We start from the raw sequence: 19229 nt of genomic DNA, 5'->3' as shown, positions 1-19229 counted from the left end.
TTAAAATATATACTTATTGATTTCAGAGAGGCAGGGAGAGGGAAAGCGAGATAGAAACATCAATGATGAGAGAGAATCACTGATCTGCTGCCTCCTGCACGGCCCTTGGCCAGAATCAAACCTGGGACCGACCCTTCAGTGGGCAGGCCAACGCTCTATCCACTGAGCCAAACCAGCCAGGCATAGCTATTGTTTTATATATTTGGGTCCCACAGCAATGCTTTGTTAGGGTTGATGATAATTTTCAGTCCTCCTTATCTTTTTCTTTCCTCTTGCTGTCTACCAGGTAAAACCCCCTTCGAGACGCGTCTCCTTGCTGCATGGTTTTCACTCCACTAAAACTTACATTTCATGTCACCTGATGATGATGGATTGTCTCACTTTCATTCACTTATTTACTCAATGAATATTTATTTATTTACCACCTAGTATATGCCAGGCCCTCTCATACTGATATAAAAAGCCCAGAATTCTCCTCACACCAGACTTACAATACCTCACCCTTCTCTTAACATCTACCTCTTTACCTCCTGCATGTTCAGGCATTATCTTATTTCCCATAGCTTCTTTAGTTATTACACACACACACACACACACACACACACACACTACAAATTTTGAATAAATGAATGAGTGAATAAATGTCCATGTGCCCAAAAGAATAAACAAATGGCTTTTGTGCAATTCTCTATAAGAGTCTAGGTTACTAAGGTTAATTCATTTTTGTATTTAACCAGAAAGACTGTTTGTTCAGTAATTCTAGAATAAAAATAATGCATCCAATTATTTTACTACAAATAGAGTAGAATAAATCTTATAAAAACCCACAAAATCTTAAAGTCCATATAGGAACCCTCAAAATCTTAATACTGCCTCCTCTCTCAGCATTCCATTGTTATTCCTGGGTGCTGTATGGGGTGTCTCAAGGCTGTTTTAATAGGAGGGTTAGGCAGTTAACACACAACTATAAAACAGGGGCATTGGTCTTTATTCCAAACACAGAAATTGAAAATAAAAGACAATATTTTATATAACATAAAAACTGGGGGTAGTATTGGGTCCAAATTCAACCGAAACTAAAGGTAGAAATAAGGGTGTATGGGAGCTAAACGCATAGAATCACAAACAACTTGAGGGTCTTAGCCTCCTAGCTTTGCACATGACAACAAAAGTCAGCATCTGTCCTTGGAGTGGAAGTGATTTGTCCAAAGTCACCCAGCTGACTAGCCACTGAGTCAGGGTGGGAGCACGTGTTTCTGATTCCTACGTCATGAAAGTGAGATTCCATGCTATTGACAGTTCAGGCAGAGAATTACACTGAAGATCCACTTCCTTCGAATCTTCATGCATGAGAAACAGTTTAAGAAGTTTCTCTGTTTGTTTTTTCATTTATCTTTATTGTTGGAAGTATTACTGATGTCAGATGTCCCCTTTTTTTCTCCATTGACCCCCTCCACCCAGCTCCTGCCCTCTCCCTAGGCCTTCCCGGCTCTATTGTCTATTGTGAGAAGTGTCTCTGTTTTAAAGCAAGTTCATGTTTGTGTGAGTGTGGCTATCACTAGGCTTATATAACTAATGTTTGTCAGGGCCACCCACATGCTCTTGAGATATAAATACTACTTCTTCCAACTAACCTGTCAGCATCTATAGAATTTTTTAAAGCGCAGCAGAGCAGTATATGTTTATCTAACAGTATCTTCACAATTACAGATCTAGGCTCTAGTTTCCAGATTGTTCTCTTCTGTAACAGGAAAGAGGAAAAACAGCATCGGGGTTCAGAGCTGGAATTTTAAGCCTGAATGGTGAACTAGAGTGGATTTTTCCTCCCCTGGTAAAGCACCAGTTGGCACAAAGGCATACATGTTTTTGTAAAAAGCCTCATGGTGCAAGTCTAAAATTCTAAATAAATTGCACCAAATTTTTCTCTGTTGTTGCCACTGCAAACCATTTTTCTTCACCCTTTTCCTCTTCCACGTTATTCTAGTACGTACACATCTAAGTAAGATGCAGAATAGCCAACAGGACACCTGTTGCTTCTTTCCAATCATGTGTAGCACTTCCTATTGGAAGTTAAAAATTTCTTCCTAACAGTCTCTTATTTTTTTAAAATATATTTTATTGATTTTTTTACAGAGAGGAAGGGAGAGGGATAGAGAGTTAGAAACATCAATGAGAGAGAAACATCGATCAGCTGCCTCCTACACACCCCCCACTGGGGATGTGCCTGCAACTAAGGTACATGCCCTTGACCGGAATCGAACCTGGGACCTTTCAGTCTGCCGGCTGACGCTCTATCCACCGAGCCAAACCAGTTAGGGCTAGTCTCTTATTTTTTAAAGATAGTCAGGGGAGGTGGAGAGAAAGGGGGAGAGGTGGTTTGGAGGAGACTTCCCAAGAAAGCAGAAGAACAGTAAGTATAATAACGATGGCTTGCGGTGAAGAAAATGCAGGAACAGCGCACTATATGAAAGGAATACTTTGAACCCAGGAGTCAAAGCCAACCTTCACTTAGCAGAAGGCAGACTAGAACATTGGCTCCTTTGAGATGAGGGAAGGGGGATGATTGGTTGAGGAGTCTCTGATGCAACATGGTGGAAGCTGGGTGCTGAGGCGTATAAATGCCCCATCGCCATGGACGCCCTCCGGCTCCTGCCTAACGGATAAGATTAATTCTACATCACACTCAATTTGTGAAAAGAGCTTGAAAAAAATTAGGACAGTTTGCTTGTGCAAACTGTCAAAATGATGAATGAAACAGGTGTGTGCGCGTGGGGAGGGCGTGGGAAGATTGCTGACATAAATATATTGGCTTCCACATTGTAGTTCACCCCGATGTCACAGCCGTGTAGGCAGAACTGAGAGGAACCAGATGAGTGGGTTCATTTTCTTAACTGCATACGTAATCCTCACACTATAATAGAATAGGTTATAGAGAAACCGAGGTAATCTAATTTCTTCATAAATGGTCTTCCTTCATCAGCTCTAGAATATACAACTGTGCTAATGGGTATTTATAGTGTGTCCCATGCAAAATGGCCTTTGGGTTCTTAACCTAATATAATAAACAGATAATTCAAATAAAAAGACAGCATGGGCCAGTGGGAACAAGACAAAGAGGCCAAGAATGGCAAAAATCCATACTCTACTTAAATATATTAATGGAACAAAGGCCGGCCTGCTCTCTTTTCTAATGAATGAAAAATGCATTTAATTGAATCCGTTTAGTTTGAGAAATCATTTACTTTCACTTTCCCTCACGGAGCTGTGGCTACCCCTGGAATTGATCATGTCTCCTGGACACGTGGAGGGTTGTAATATCTGAACAGGGAGCATGAGGCCCCGTTTGCCCCTCCAGAGACATCCATTCTTCTCGTCATTCACCAGATGGGATCCAGAGACTTCAGTCATCCATCAGACCTCACCGTTGCCTTATGGGGAGGTGACCAGTATTAATATTTCTAATATCTTGGTTTATTAACCATACAAGACTACAGTGGCCTTGTAAAAGATTCAAATAAAATACTCAAATAGTCAAGAATCTTCCTTCATTAGTCTTCCTCCCCAAACTAACCAGCACCAACACCTTGCTCTCCAGGGGGTGCACCATTCAGTGCATCTTATTCCGTTCCTTTCCCATTCATCTGCATGAACATACTCATGGATGCACATATGCAGGGTGTGATTTTATTTTTGCAGGGTAAGGAGTGAGAGAGAGTGAGAGATGTGCCCTTTGTTTTATTTTTGTTTTCATTCTAACATGGCTTGGAGCACATTCAGTGTCAATACCTGCTGATTGACTTTTTTATTTAATGCCTTCACCGTATTCTGCAGTAAGGGTATCTCACAATTTTGTCACCATTCTATTATTAATGACATTTTGGTTGTCCAACAGTTATTATTAACTCTAAGTGGAACAGAACAAGGCACAAACAAGGTCAGTCCTTGGTCATGGGGCAAACCAGCAGGATAGCCACGAAATAGTTAACATTAAGGATAATGGCTTAAAAAAAAAGTCTTAAGGACTAAACATGATTGATACACTGTGGTCTCAGTCTTATCATTGTCAACAAGAAAAACAATTTTGTAAATATATTTCTTTAAAACTGGATGCAGAAACCACATTAAGGAAGCGTCTCAATAAGATGAAATAGTTGCTTCAAAATTTGCTATTGTGTGTTCATCCAGGATGACCTTGGCAACAACAACAACAAGTAAATTAAGACCAGGACAATCATCGCCACCATTTGTTAAGTACCGTATTGTGCTTTCTAAGTATCAGTCACAGTCTTCATCTTTTCAGAGAGAAAAGTTTTCTCTCTGGAAAATGGTCATGATTCCCTCAATGAAAAGTCTCCATCACCCTGTTGGCTTGACGCTTCTGTCAGTTCTGTCATTTCAGACAGTGTGACTTGGTTAGCTCAGGCTGCTGTACCCAAAATGCCATAGACTGGCTGACATAAACAACAAACATTTCTTTCTCTTGGAAGTCCAAGATCATGGCAGCAGTATGACTGGGTTTGGTGAGAAATCTCTTCCTTGCTTGCAGATGGCCACCTTCCCATGTGCCCTCACATAAGAAAAAGTGCTCTGAGCACTTCCTCTTCTTAGAAGGACACTAATCCCATTATTGGAGGCTCCACCCTCATGACCTCATCTACATGTAACCACTTCTCAAAGGCTCACCTCCAGATACCATCCCATTGGGTTTCAACATGTGAATTTGAGAGGGACACCAACATTCAGTCCATCACAATGGGGAACAAAGAGTGCTGCCCAGGCGAAGGCAACGCCACATTGCAACTCCATGGTGGGTGGAGGCATTGACCAAGGTCAAGGGCAACTCTGGCACCTATGCAACTCCTCCGTGTGGTTTCCGCACACATGGAGGACGGGGATGATTCCTGTTTGAAAGGAAAGCTAAGATGGCAAGATGGGGCATTTTTCAAGTAAGAATGATTGGGACTGGATTTGAAATTGACAGGTTTAAAAAAATGTTTTGGTTTGTTATTCCTATATGAATGTCTTTTAAGCACGTTCCTTAAAGAGTGGAATAACAGAAAATGAGTGGAGTTTGTTCCGTACCAGCTGTCAACATTAATGTTCTTAGATAAAGCAACCTTCAGAGGGCAGAAGGAGGGGGAGGTGCATAGGTGAGAATGGCATTGAATTCAGTAGTTTTTCTATTTCCATGGGGAGCAAAGCAAGTTAAAAGGAGAGTTAAGGTTTGCAAAGAATAATTTAGACTGGGCATTGCACCAAGTGAAAAGAAAGAAGAATACTCTCAAAGCGGTATTCATCACCCACAGACAGTATAAAGCCAGCCTCCTGTCTCCATCCTCTCATCCTTGTCCCCACCCCACCCTACACCCACAGCCCCGTCTATTCTCAACATGGCAGCCAGGGTGATCCTGCCCTCCTGGACCTTCCTCAGATCAGGCACTGCCTGCGGGACATTGGCACCTGCCATGCTCTCCCATCTCACTCCAGCCATCCCGTCCTCCTGGCTCTGCCCTGACGGGTCCCACCCAGGGTCCCTTCACGCCTTGTTCCCTCCATCGTAGAGTCCCTCCCCTAACTATTCCACTCCCTTGCCTCTTCTACATCTTTCCTCAAGTGTCCCCTTTCCTTGGCCATTTGACTTCATATTGCAGCCCTTTCCAGCCTGTTTCCATTGCACTTACCACTGGCTGACATATTCTACATTTTATGTCTTAATGCATGGTCTTACTTCTCCCTCTAAAAATGAAAACTCCATAAGGACAGCAAATTTTTGTCTCTTTTGTTTGCTCTTATAGTTCCAGAGCCAAGACAGTATTGCCATAGAGTAAGCATTGAATACAAGTTTGCCGAGTCAACCAGTGAGTGGATGAACGCAATCACTGTCCTTGTGGGGGTTCTTGGGGCATCCGCCTAAAGGAACCACTGGCTCAGTTTCAAGCTGAGAAGAGACAGGCACTCCTTTTGGGGGTTAGCACGCTTAGAGATTACCATTTGTCCTGGAATTAATATTCAAAATGCCCTTCCAAGTGGCAGCTGTCCAACAAATATATAAGCCCTAATTCTTAAGAGGAGAGGTCTTATCATCACTAGCTTCTGCTCTTCCTGACTGTTAATATTTAAACTCCCCCCCAAACCTGGAGAAAAAGGCAAGATGGTTTGTTAGCCTTGAAATATATTCTGTGATTTTTTTTTCCTCGCGAATTTTACCTGTTAATTAACTCGCATCTATAACTTCCATTCTAGGATGGTGAGCTTGCAGGCTGGTTGGTGAGGGGGAAGGGAGAACTCTCACAATTGGAGGAGATATTTCCTGGTGGAGCTCAAGACCAGCCCCCTGGTAGACTGTTAAGGAGTAGAGATATGTCTGGTTGGGGAGGGGTTGCAGGAAACAGTGGTGGGCAACAGGAGGTGGGAGTGTGAGAAAAATCAGGAGAATTAATAGATCTATCTCCTGTGGTTTCTCCTAGAGACAATTATCCAAAGCTCAAAGCACAAAAACTAAGCCTGTATTTTTAACAAACCCAAACTACTTCTTGTCACATGCCATTTGCTAATCACAGAGAGGTGTTATTTTTTTTAATGTTCCTAGGTATAATTTTATTACAGCAGTTGGCACACGACCATAGCCACCACCCACCCACCAGCCTCCTTGGACAATGGCATGTCTGGCTGAGGGGAAACTCCTGGCCTACAATTTCCATAATCTGTGCCCTCCGGAGGCCGAACTGGTGGAGTGGATTAGCGCACAAGCCTTTGGGGTCTCTGGAGAAGAGAGTTCAAATCCCCAGCTTAGGTCATAAGTACAGATGAAGGGCTGGGCTGACAGTTTATCCGCCTGTGGGAGCAGTGAAAGGCACAGCTAGTTATGATTATTAACCTCGTTCAGAAGCAGCACAGCCAGGAATGTGGTGAATTGATTTTCATCCAGCGAAACTGGCAACAGCCCACAGGCTCCTGACTCTCAATTCACTCTGGGCTTTTTGAAACGCTCTGTGAATTTTTTCAAAAGAAATCACAGTGTGACTGTTCACTGGCAGAGGGAAGCATGTTATTTTGCAGAAGTGCCCATTTGGGCCCAAATAATTTAATGGAGATAAAGTAGTCTGCGATTATCAGCACATTGTGAAAAGAGGGACAAATCCGTTCTCGCCTCTTCTCTCGGCAGGTGTATTTCTATTGGATTTGCCGGGATTCCAGAGCTTTTGAGTGGTTTGCTGATCTCTTACTCTCGCTGGAAACACGCATGAGCGAGCAAGGGAAAACTCACCTTCTGAGTTATCACATATTTCTTACAGGCTGGGATGAAAACCAGGTATTGATAAGACCGAGAATAAGCAATATTATCTGTCATAGAGTAAAGAGAAGAGGAACAATTTCAATAATGAGCTATATCGATTTCTGGTAGCAGAAAACCTTAAGAATTATGTTTTTGTGTTTAAAAAGTAAAGGAGAATAAAATAAAACCAAACTAGAAAGAGCTATTCAAATCATAGCAATGAAACAACCTACAGTTAATATTCTGAGGAATGGAAAAGAAGATAGGAAAAGAGAGTGGTCAGTGGAAGACAACCCCAACTTTGAAAATCCAAGAAAAATTATGTCACTGACAGTGGCATTTGTCATTTTAGTGACATCAAGTGAATATTATTGGCTGTATTGTCGAGTTGAGCTCCTAATTGGTTCTGATTCTATGCTTTTGAAGCAGAAAAAAAATTCCTAGGTGTTTATATTCAACATTTTATATTGTAAAGTATGTGAGCTTCTGCAGAAAACAATCATTACGAATACACGACTTATCTAGAGGTGTTTGTTTCTTAAGGCGCACTTAGCAATTGTGTGCATGTATGTGAAATCACCAAAGATCAAGGTCATCTTCTGCTGTGACAGGTGTTCTGCAGTGTATTGTGCTAGAAACAGTAAGGTTGAATTTACCAAAAATAATGTCTATCCAAATATTGCACTACAGGAGTATAGCAGTGTTACAGATATTGAATCATAATTATTAAATTTTAAATCATTTTTTAACTCCTCAAGCATGGCAGATACAGTGATGTGATGACTAGGTTATGAAGTGCATGTTCTCATGGGCACTTCTGTAGCAGCTTCTATGGATACTTAGCTTCGGAAAGTATATGTGAGCACAGGCGGCCTGTGTTAATCACTCAGTTCATGAGTGAATGCACTCTTGTCAGCTAGTGAGCCCTCTCTCTCTCTCTCTCTCTCTCTCTCTCTCTCTCCCCCCCTCCATTTGGTGAAGTATAGACATAGCCTTTGTCTTTTGCTCCCTAGTTCCCTGCTTTGCTCTTCTGCTTCTAACGTGAATTGCTCTAAGTGTCCACCTAGGAGGCCCCAGCCATGCGGGAGACTGGCTCTGTTTGATTGTGTGACGATGCAACTTTGCCCCATCCCATCTCTGCCCCTTCCAAAAGTGTGCCATAACAGATACTTTTTCTCTGAATACAAGTAAATTAAAATAATGTTCTTCAATTTTTGCCATGACATGTTGGAAATATTTGAGATGCTCAAATCCCAGGAATAAAATAATTGATGCAATCTGTTGGTAAGAACCCAAGAGGCTGTTTTAGAAATAGCCAATTGTTAAACTGAATTCAACAACCTCAAAGTGGCAGAATGACAAGCACAGAAGGGACAGATGGAAAAGGTGTTACGAAGGGCAAATAACAGGGTTTGGAGATTAATTGAGCATTGGGTGGAGAAATATGGAACAAATACAGTTCCAAAAGCTCAAACATCAGTGATTGGCAGCTCGATGGTACCACTACAAGTAGGAAAAGGCCCTTTTTTCCTATGAAATAATGCCCAAACTTAAAGTACTAGTCAGTTCTGTAAGTCCCTTCCTGACCTGATGGCAACCCACTTGTTCTCTTCCACGCCCATCGTTTTCCTCTGGTGCTGGAGCCACCAAACCATGTGTGGTCTCCTATCACGCTGTCAGCTTCTTGTCTTCCCGTATCTGTCCTCTTTCCCTGACATGTCCCCTCTCCCTGACGTGCCCCTCCCTGCTGCCCACTGCGCAGAATCATTCTTCAAAGCCCAGTCCCCTGTAAAGCCTTCCCCAGTTCTCTTGGTCAAAATCACTCAGGGCTTCACCGAGCAATTTGTTGGCTTCACCAGAGCGCTTGTTTCTGTCTCTAGGACAGAGGACTGTGGCCTGAATCCTAGTTATGCACGTGAGCTGCTCCCCTTGAATGACTAGTCCCTCTTAAAACAGAGACCTTCTCTCTTTGTTCTTTGTACCTCCCACTCGGCACACACTGCCCGCTTATGGGATCACTCACCTACTGAAGTCGTAAATCATTTGGGAAGATTCATTGTTAGCTGTTTTGATCATTTTGAAGGAATAAGGAATTCTTCACTAAAATATGTTAGGGGAGCTCGAGACGCAGGACTCTACTCGGACAGGAAGAGGAGGGCTCAGGAAGAAAGTCTGGATTCATCTTTGTAGATGATGCTAATCGGGGCCTTGGAAATGGAAGCTCTTTGGGGTGTAATGGCCCCCAAGAGGTGCAGGGAGCTGAGACTAGAGGCAGCTGCCTTTTGAGACAGGACAATATGATAGGAAAACAAGACCTAATTTTTCTCCCTTGAATCGAAAGAAAAGCCAGAGAGAAGTAGAAGAAATGGAATCCTATAATGCAAGAATTTGAAGGCAAACAGCTGGGCACAGAGCTCCAATTGGGCCCCTTGCTCTGTTTGGCCACCATGTCCTGTCTGCCAGACTGGCATCCTCCCAGAACTTGAACCCAGACAGTGCACTTCACGCCCTCACAGCCCAGTGCGACGAGATCTGATTGTACGGTCCTTTTCCTGGAAGTTTCCTGTCACTCTCATCTGCCAGTGCTCCTCTCAGATCCCCAAGGTTTAGCATTAAGTGAATGGAGACAGAGGTACTGATTAATTTTTTTTTAAGTTTGGCAGGAAAAAAGTAGCTCAACGTTTGCTTTCCCTTAACCAAATTTCCTCTATTATTCTCATTTTTTAGAGAAAAATCTTCCTTCCAGACTCATGTTACTGTACATCTACTATGTGGGAGGGGCCTTGTACCAATAAATCTACAAATGAGCACAATTATTTTATCTTTTATTTAGAAGCAGATTCCTATTTTTTTCCCCTAAATGTCATCTGATACCACAATTTTTATTGTAGGTTATTCACATTGCTTTACACTGGGATGAAAATACTGATGTGATTACAGGACTAAAGCAGAAAACCTTCTATGGAAGACCTAACTGGAACAACGAGTTCAGGCAGATAGCCTACAATCACCCCAGGTAAGGCCCTCTTCCCTCTGCCTGCTGGGAGCCTCCCTGGAGAAATACAAGTTGCTGCTGAAATGGACAGCTCTGGGGCACGCTGGCTCATCTGCAGCTGGCTCATCTGCAGCAGTGGGCATCTTGTTTAGAGATAAAACATTGGCCTTAGAAAAGGTGGTCATGGGATATTTCAGGAACCACCATGTCGGTTTGACTGGGTTACAGCACCTGATGATTAGCGATTATGTTGATCCCTTTCACACTTAAACTCAATGACAGTATTTCTGAAACTACCTCTGTCTTCTTTGGTGTACGTAGTTGATCTCTAATACCCAACGGGAGAATTCACTGACATCCAACTGTAAACTCTACCTAGCACGTCCAACAAAGCAGACAAGATGTTATAAGACCAAGCAGGGATTTCTCATGGTGGGTAAAGACCCAGGATATGGAGCCCAATGCCTGGGTGCAAATCCTGGCTCCGCCATTGCCACCGGTTCACTTGGACAGGTTACTTATTCTGCCACTAACTTAGTCCCCTTCTCTGTGAACTACAGGCAATAATAGTGCTTAGCTCATAGGCTTCTGTGAGGATGAAATGCATGAATATGTACAAAGAGCCTACAATAGACTTTGAATTCAGAAAATGTTGGCTGCCCCCTACACCCGCAGCCCAGCCTCCTCTGAGCCCTGAAGGTCGCCACCCTTCATCTCACGCCCATCAGGTACTTCTCCAAAGGCACAGACTGGATCATTTTATCTACAGTTTCCTTAAAGAGAGTATGTAGGTTAGAAAAGAAAAAATTATAAGTATAAAACTAACAAAATGTTACAAGCTCATATGTTACAGCCACAACCAGGTTTTTTGTTGTTGCTATTTTCTCCTTTTGGAAAAATATATAGATTCATCCTATACTCAGTTTTCAATGATCATGGAACGAATGTTCCCACTTGGCAGGCTGCTGCGGAAGACACATCTTGGTTGTAAGTTCTTATAGAGAGGACCCTTCTTTATTATGATTGTCCCTTAGTGACATCTCATATTATATTTGTTTATTTTTGTTGCACATGGAGTTTGCAGCCCAGTGGGAAAGGCCTTTCAAGCCAAATTATTTCATTCTCTCCCTTCCTTCAGAAGGTGTAAACCAGAAACAACAGCATCAAGAGACAAAGAGTAAAAGTGAGTTTGCACAAACTCTGCCCAAAACAATTATTGCGTGGTGCTGAGAAGTGAGCGTGCCTGGTTTTGCAGGGAGTGAGGAATGGAGAACAGTGCGAAGGTGGGAAACATAGCTGCCTTTTCTCATTGCCCTGGGGAAGCGTGTGTGCACTCCTTTTCGGAAGCCGTCATCAAAAGTTTAGTACATGAATGTCTTTACAGCCCCGTTGAATTTTTTCAGCACTCATAGTTTTCAGTGTGAACTCTCTTCTTGATGGATGACTTCACTCTTCCAGAGTAGAACAGACCACAAGGTTTAGATGTCACTGAATCAAATCTCCACAGCTCACTTCCTAGCCCCAATTTTAAAAACAGCGTATCTGTAATAGCCTTAGACTTTAGAACACCCCAACTTGTTACATAGCTTCAACTATCTATGTCATTAATATTAGACCCAGGTTGGCAAAGAACAATAATCATTATATCCCTGAGTGCCAGCTCCATGGGAAGATGAGTCCCCAATAAAGAGCTTAGCACCACCCTTCCAAAAGACTTTTCAAATGACCTCCTTAAAATAATTTTGTTTTCTGCTGTGCAATAGGAGATTTATGTTTAATGAAGCTTTTAATGAAGAAATCTCGGAAAGAGAATGCCAATAAAATCTAATTTTTAAACAAGAAAATTTAATATGGAGAAGTATTTCAATATCCTGGCCTTTGTCCAGATATAAATGAAATACACAATCCAATTACGGTTCTACACAAAGGACAAAGTAACATTAATTTTCTTCAAGATGGTTATTAAAGAGATAAACAGCATGTTTTCCCCTGATTATGTCAAGGATATGTTTGTTCCCAAGACTACTTGGCTAGTCTTACAAGACAGGTCTGTCTTGTCATTAGCTCATATCTTTTGGCAAAGATGGGTCAGAAAGAATCGGTGGGTTTGTTAGTTGGACTCAAAAAAGGTTCTTTGTTCTTGAGGGCCTTTGAAGTGAGCTCCCAACCATTTCTATTCACCAGCATGAAGCTGGGGATTCTTAGGGCTTACTGTCTTAAAAACATTTACCTGTCCGCTCAAAGTAGAGATAGCTCTTGTTCTAAAAAGAAGGAGTTAAATCAAAAGAATAAAGGGAAGAAGGGCAAAAATATTTTTATAGAACATGAAAAACAGCACCAAAGCTTGAAGGGAAGCAGATCAAAGAGAATAGCGCAAGCTATAGAGGAACCAGAAAATTGCAAAACTAACAGTAATAGAAAAGCAAATTGATGGGCATCGAAATGAATAGAAATAAGGAGGGGGGGGGGGAATTAAAAAGATCAAAGTCTGAAAGTTGAAAATGGGAAAGTGTATTCTGTTGTTTTCATTTGCAATTAATTTTCGTAATTATATCAGCTGTATTCAACAACACAATATGTTCTAAAGGATCAACCAATAGTAAGTGGTTGTATAAAAACTGAGTCTTTGATTGACATGATTGACATGCATGTGACAACTGTGGTATACTGCTTGTTAGACAAGCACAGAAAAGTGCTCTAAAAACAATGAAAATTATGCTCTCAGTTAAAATTCAGTAAGTTAATTAAACACATGCATTGATGTCTACCTTATGAATCTATAAAAATGTGTACCTTACAAATATGGAAGTTGTATTTCATTTTTTGTAAGCATTTTCAATATGTTCCAAGCTTTAGACAAATAGAAAATCAGAAAATCATTACCAGGAAGGTCTACAGAATGAAAATAAATATATTTTTGTCACACCCACCTACTTTTTTGATAAACACATATTGTGCATATACTCAACCTTTTGGATATATGGATCAATTGTTTTTAATTAATTGAATAAAGTGATTTTCCATAGGACTTCAATCTTTGATCTTATACTTCACATAATATTTATGGTTTGCCATTTGCAACTTATCTACTAATAACTTCACCGTGCCTTATAGGCATGAAACTTTATATAATTAATTACCATAAAAACGTCATAACTTCAATAGAAGTGCTTCTTTCATCTGGAAGTAAACAGTAAAGAATAAAAGAGGAGTACAAGCATTTGTTAGAAAAGTTCAACCCAACCCAGTGATGAGGAAAGGTGATTGGGAGCTTCTAATCCAAATTGCGAGAATGTATTTTAGGCCACCCATTGCTTTCAGAAATGTAAAAATACCTTTGTGCTAAAGTGAGTAAATGTGTCCATCTGGAACCACAATTGCTTCTGTGCACACCCTCCACGTCCCATTGGTACGTGCATATGTGCAAAGTGTTTTTAAATGATATTTTAAAGAAATTTAACATTCTGATTATGGCATGCAAGGCCCTCTAACAGGAATACTAAACATTCATTATAGACCTAGAATGTTCAGAATGTTCAAACAAATAGACTTCAAAGGAAATCCCACACATGACAAGTTATAGCTTCATGAGAAAAACTAATGCCATCCTAAACTTATGACTGGACTATTGTTTGCATATGTAGATAGAATCTTTGCACCAGAGAATACCAGCCCTTCATTTATAATTAAGTGAAGATTCCATGAAAATTACTGGCATTACTCCATTGTGGTAGGTGGGATTAGGGGAGTGGGTGAGCCAAGGTAGATTTATCATCGCTCTGCAAAGTTTCTTTGGGGATATAACCTTTCAAATCATGAGATAGGGCAAAAATATTAGGATATTTCTATATGAAGGTACATAAATATATATATATTGGTGTCTTATCAAAGAGGGAGAGGCAACAGGATTGGCAGAAAAATGGGTCTACCATTTCCAAGGATCCAATGCTACAAGTCAACTATTTTCATTGACATCCTCAAGGACAGCAACTGTTTCTGTGTTCCTCAGAGCCGAGCACAGTGGCCAACTGTTACTTGATGAGCAAAGGGGCAGTGGGAAGGATGAGGAAGCCGGGACAAGAGTCCTCACTCTAGCCAGAGAAGAGGGGGTTGGTGGGAAGAGGGCAGGAGTGCCACAGCAGTGAGTAAACTGCCAGAGCCGCCTGTGGGTTCTTACCAACAACCGAGGAATTAGGGTGCAGAGAGAAGTAACAGGGCAGACCGCTACCCATCCATCGGGAGATGGGTTAAAAAAGAAACTGGCCAACACGATGATCATCTGTGGTTACGAAAAAGAAGGTGTCTTACAAAATAGAATTGTGCGGTGACTCATTTGGAGGCATTCGTAATGAAAAACATCCTCTGGGAAAGATTCCCCCAAAGTCGTGTCCATTGTCTGATACCCAGTTTGTAGCTTTCATTGTCTTCCTTCTCAGCCTTCATAAATTCACAGGAAGCTTCTGTGTATCGATTTTATTTGCAGAAAGCACTCAGGGTATAAAGTAATTTGATTTTTTTTTAAATGGGGTTTAGGGTCTGCCCCTACAGGGTTATAACTTACCAAGCATAAAAGCCAACACATAAAAACAAACATACAATTTAAAGAGACAAGGGCTCCAGGCAGCAGGAGCTGAGAATCCAGGAAGACGGTGGAGTGACTCCCGGGCGCACCCATCTCCCATAGATCTGCTGGCCGGAAATCGCCCAGTGGGTGACATTTCCAGTGCCTTTCATGCATGGCATTGCTGAATCGTTTTTTGAAAACTGCATCTACCCCACAGAGAAAAGATGATAGTTATTTAGCAAATAAGAGAGGAGAAAGAGGATTTTCTTTATAGTGCATCAGAGTTAAATACAATGCTGTAATGTTAACCGTCTTTGCAGCTTGTGTAAAATTTGTCCTTTTCTCATCAAAGTCAGCAGCTCCGGCTGATCAATGCCACAGCGTCCCCGATCCAGCTCCTGCGTGTGCAAGCTCGGCAGGCTGTAAACAGAAGAACAGTGCCTCGTGTTTTTATACTTCTTTTACAGAGAATCTGCTCTTTTTCCTTCTAAGCAACCGTGGGTGATTAAATTTTATAGAAGAATTTTTTTCTTTACCAACCCCATTAGGGTTCTGTTGCACTTGTCCATTGCCTCGTAAAGGAGGGGGGGAAAATACAGCCACACCCGTGTCTTAACCGCTGTGGGCGGATGCTGGGCTCTGTGAGTCGCAGTTCGCATTTGTGACAAGAAATCTCCATCTTGGAAATCACAAATGCTGAGCCGGGTAAAGGAATGCCCCGGGTGGGGACAGGAATGCACAGTTTGCGGAAGGACTGGCCTTTCTGCCTTAATGGAAGGTAGACAATAAATGGCTTTTGTGAGACTTAGCTGTGCCGAGGAATAGCCACAACTTCAAAAGAGACCGGTGGCTGTGAGCTGTGGGACAGCAGCGGTCCACCTGGCCGCCAGCAATCAGAATCCTTTGAAATGGAGTCTTCCAGGCAGAGCATCAAAGAGCGGTCTCAGCTTCTGAGCACTTGGCCGCGGCTGCAAACGAAAGGGCGATCTGAGCCTGGTGGGAGTGGGCCGGTGGCGATCTCTTTGGTGACACCTACGCTAATGGAAAAATATCACCACCCACAACAGCATCTTTGAACCTAGATGCAAGGCTACCTCTGGGCATCAGACACAGAGCCACGCTGTGACTGCTCACTGACCCATCTGTCATTCAAAAGGTTTCAGTCCAGAACTCAAAAATCCTGGTGACAGAGTGTTGATCCGGGAAGTCCCTAATCATCTCTGGGTTAACAGCGCACTTCGTATCTTCTGTGCGGCTTGGAGAGCAGGCGGATACTGCGTGGGCCATAACCTGAGCTGTTTGTGAGCGCTCACTGTGTACCAAGCATGGGGCAGAAAGCTGTACCGTGTGTCTAACCCTCACAGGGGTTCTAGGAGCTAGGTGCGATAGTTCTCCCATCTTATAGGTAAGGAAATAGGGCTTTGAGGAGGCACTTAATGAGCCCAAAGTTGATCAGCAATAAAATGGTGGGACCAAGAGCACTCCTAATTACTGCCTTCTATTACACTTGCTTCAAGAAGTCATAAACACATATTTTTCAGTAAGAAATCGTTCCTGAAAAAAGTACTTTCTCGAAAGTAGCCATGGGACTGATGCCTTTAAAAATGAGACTTATACAGTTTAAACATACCGTCATTTACAAATGAATCCACTTAGTATGTTTCTTTGAAGATAGAGTTTGAAATGTAATTGAACCATCAATTTCTGCCATGGATATTATGGTCCTGGAACACATCATTTAATGTGGATGTGATACAGGGCAGAGAACCATGTTAATACATGAGCTAAGTAGAATGAGACTATAGAAGTGCTTCCTAACAAAAACTAAGTATGAAGAGCAAGAGGTGGTGTGGTGGGCAGAGCCTGGCATGGGAAGAATTCCTCTGAGGCAGTGCTTCTCAAAGTGTGGCCCACACACCATGTGCCTCGGGGTCACCTGGGGGCCTTGCTAAAAATGTACTCCTTCACCTCAAGACTGGGAACCTAAGTTTTAACAATCGGCCTAGATAATTTTATGCACCGCAAAGTAGAACTGTTGATGTAGACTAAAGTAACTAATTAAAGTATGTCAGAAGTTGGAAAAATGCTGTAAGGAATAGCACAACGCAAGACAAGGGAAAACATGGTCTCTCTAAGTCCATATAGGGACTAGCCCCTCCCATCTTCCAGAGATAAGCCAAGTTCTTTCACTGATGGTGTTGTTTATACGTCAGCAAGGTTGGCAGTAGCAATGACTAGGGATTTGAGCATCCCTGGGACCGTCACTATATGCAAAAATAGCTCTTCAGCACAGTTTTCTGAAATGCCTCGATTAGACATGACAACTTTTGGGTGGCCACATTTTCAGCAACGTCTTTCTCCTTTCCAACTCTTCTCTTTGGCCTTCTTTGAAAACTAAAGTAATTCCAGCAGGAGAAATAAACTAGGTTGTTATGACTTTAGTATAAATTGTATTATCTATTAAAAAAGACAGGTTTGAACAGCATCTGAGTAATAACGAATACTTTTAAAATCTTTTTGAATGAATTATCATACTTAACTTTACATAAAACATACAATATAGCCATTATTATCTTTGTTTTGGAGACTAAGGTCCAGTGTCTTGCCCAAGACCACACAGGTAATAACCATTAACTCATTCATTAAATTAATAAGCATTTATTAATTGTCTACCATATGCCAGGCACTATTCTGGGTGGTGGGATTACAGTAAAAGATGAGAAACACAGACCAGGTTTCTGCTCTGAAGGAGCTTACATTCTACCATCCAAGAAGATGTCAATCAAAGTTACTAGGCCAAAAATCCAGGACCTATCACCTCTGTATTGAAACTCCCTCCCCAGTCATCATGACCTTACCAGCCTCAATCTTCTTTGCTTCACCTACTTGTGTGACTTAGGGCATAACAGAACCCTGAGGACCTTTGGGAGACCATGGTGATAAAATAGGAAAAGAGAATCTGAGAAAAAAGGAAGTGCATGGAGAAAAATCAATAAGTAAAGTCACAACCACAACCACATCCCAGCTTTTGCAATTCTGTCTTGGCTTCTGGCCAGCCTTGACCTGTATGACCTTTATTTCCTCTCTTACCCCTCCTGCAGCAGCAGCATTGGAGTGTTCTTCTGTGGGCCCAAAGCTCTCTCAAAGACCCTTCAAAGGATGTGCCGCTTATATTCGTCAGCAGACCCCAGAGGAGTCCATTTTTATTACAACAAAGAAAGCTTCTAGACTTGGGAGATAAAAAGTGACCACAGCCAAGCCAGTGTGGCTCACTGATTGAGTGTCAACCAATGAACCAGGAGATCACGGTTTGATTCCCAGTCAGGGCACATGCCCGGGTTGTGTCCTCGATCCCCAGTGGGGGTGTGTACAGGAGGCAGCCAATCAATGATTCTTCTCATCATTGATGTTTCTATTTCTCCTTCCCTCTCACTTCCTCTCTGAAATATATATATGTGGCTACAATCATATAGGTCATGGGTTGGGAAACCTTTCCTGTTAAGTGCCAAATAATTATGATTTTAAGCTCTGTGGGTCATGGTCTCAGTCACAACTATTCAACTCTGCCACTGCAATGTACCAAAGTAGCCATAAACAATACGCCGATGAGTGGATGTGGGTGGGTACCATTAAAACTTCATCTATGGACACTGAAATATAATTTTATATCATTTTCTTATATCACGAAATATTCTTTTTTTTTTCAATGACTTAAAAATGTAAGAGACACTCTTAGCTCTTGGACTATCCAAAGCAGATTGTGGGCCAGTGGGTAGTTTGCTGACCGCTGATACAGAGAATCTTTCCGAAACATGTTTTCATGCTTAATGGGACGTCCAACATGGAGACCAGCATGAAGTTTGGATCACAGTCTTCAGTAGAACCATTCAAATTTCCATCACTCTGATGGCAGAGACATCTGCCTTATGTCCAGACCTGGTCTTTTCTGCTTAAACTTAAGCTCCTTTGTGCTTTTTTTCATCCCTATAGAGCTGAGAAATCATCAATGAGGGTTATCTTTTACAAAAATCCATTATACATTTGAAAACAACAATAAAATCATCCCTTCCTCAAACCTTCCCTAGTCCAAACAATACTGGATTCTTAACCTTGCAGTCTAGGATATATATGGTAGCCCTTCAATCATTCCTGTTGCTCTTCTTTAAATTCATTTCCATTTCTTCACATTCTTCTAAAAGTTGCTGACTCAGATGGGCATAATATTCTGATAGGAGCATGACCAGTATTGAGCAGAGTGATTTTTTAGATCTGGTGTCCCATATGCTTTTCAGTACAACTAAACTCTGTTTGTCTCTCCTTTTCTCTTTCTTCTTTTCTTCCTTTCTTATTTCTTTCTCACCTTCTTTTGACAAATACTTTTTATCACTATAACA

At 41.8% G+C, this 19229-nt stretch overlaps 1 protein-coding gene across 1 annotated transcript in view; it reads left to right on the top strand.

Moving 5' to 3' along the window:
• The window catches only part of NOX3 (NADPH oxidase 3), a 51863-nt gene extending 33786 nt beyond the window's left edge, over positions 1–18077 (top strand). Inside the window, exons 11-13 of the mRNA XM_014460121.2 lie at positions 7166–7312; positions 10168–10292; positions 17937–18077. Coding sequence (XP_014315607.2) covers positions 7166–7312; positions 10168–10292; positions 17937–18063 — 399 coding nt within the window. The 3' untranslated portion in view covers positions 18064–18077. The remainder of the gene's footprint in view (positions 1–7165; positions 7313–10167; positions 10293–17936) is intronic.
• The last annotated feature ends 1152 nt before the right edge of the window (positions 18078–19229 follow it).

Source organism: Myotis lucifugus, unplaced genomic scaffold, assembly GCF_000147115.1.
Source record: "Myotis lucifugus unplaced genomic scaffold, Myoluc2.0 scaffold_125, whole genome shotgun sequence".
Classification (NCBI taxonomy): domain Eukaryota; kingdom Metazoa; phylum Chordata; class Mammalia; order Chiroptera; family Vespertilionidae; genus Myotis; species Myotis lucifugus.
Note: the sequence above shows the minus strand (reverse complement) of the source record. Positions and strands in the feature narration are given on the sequence as shown.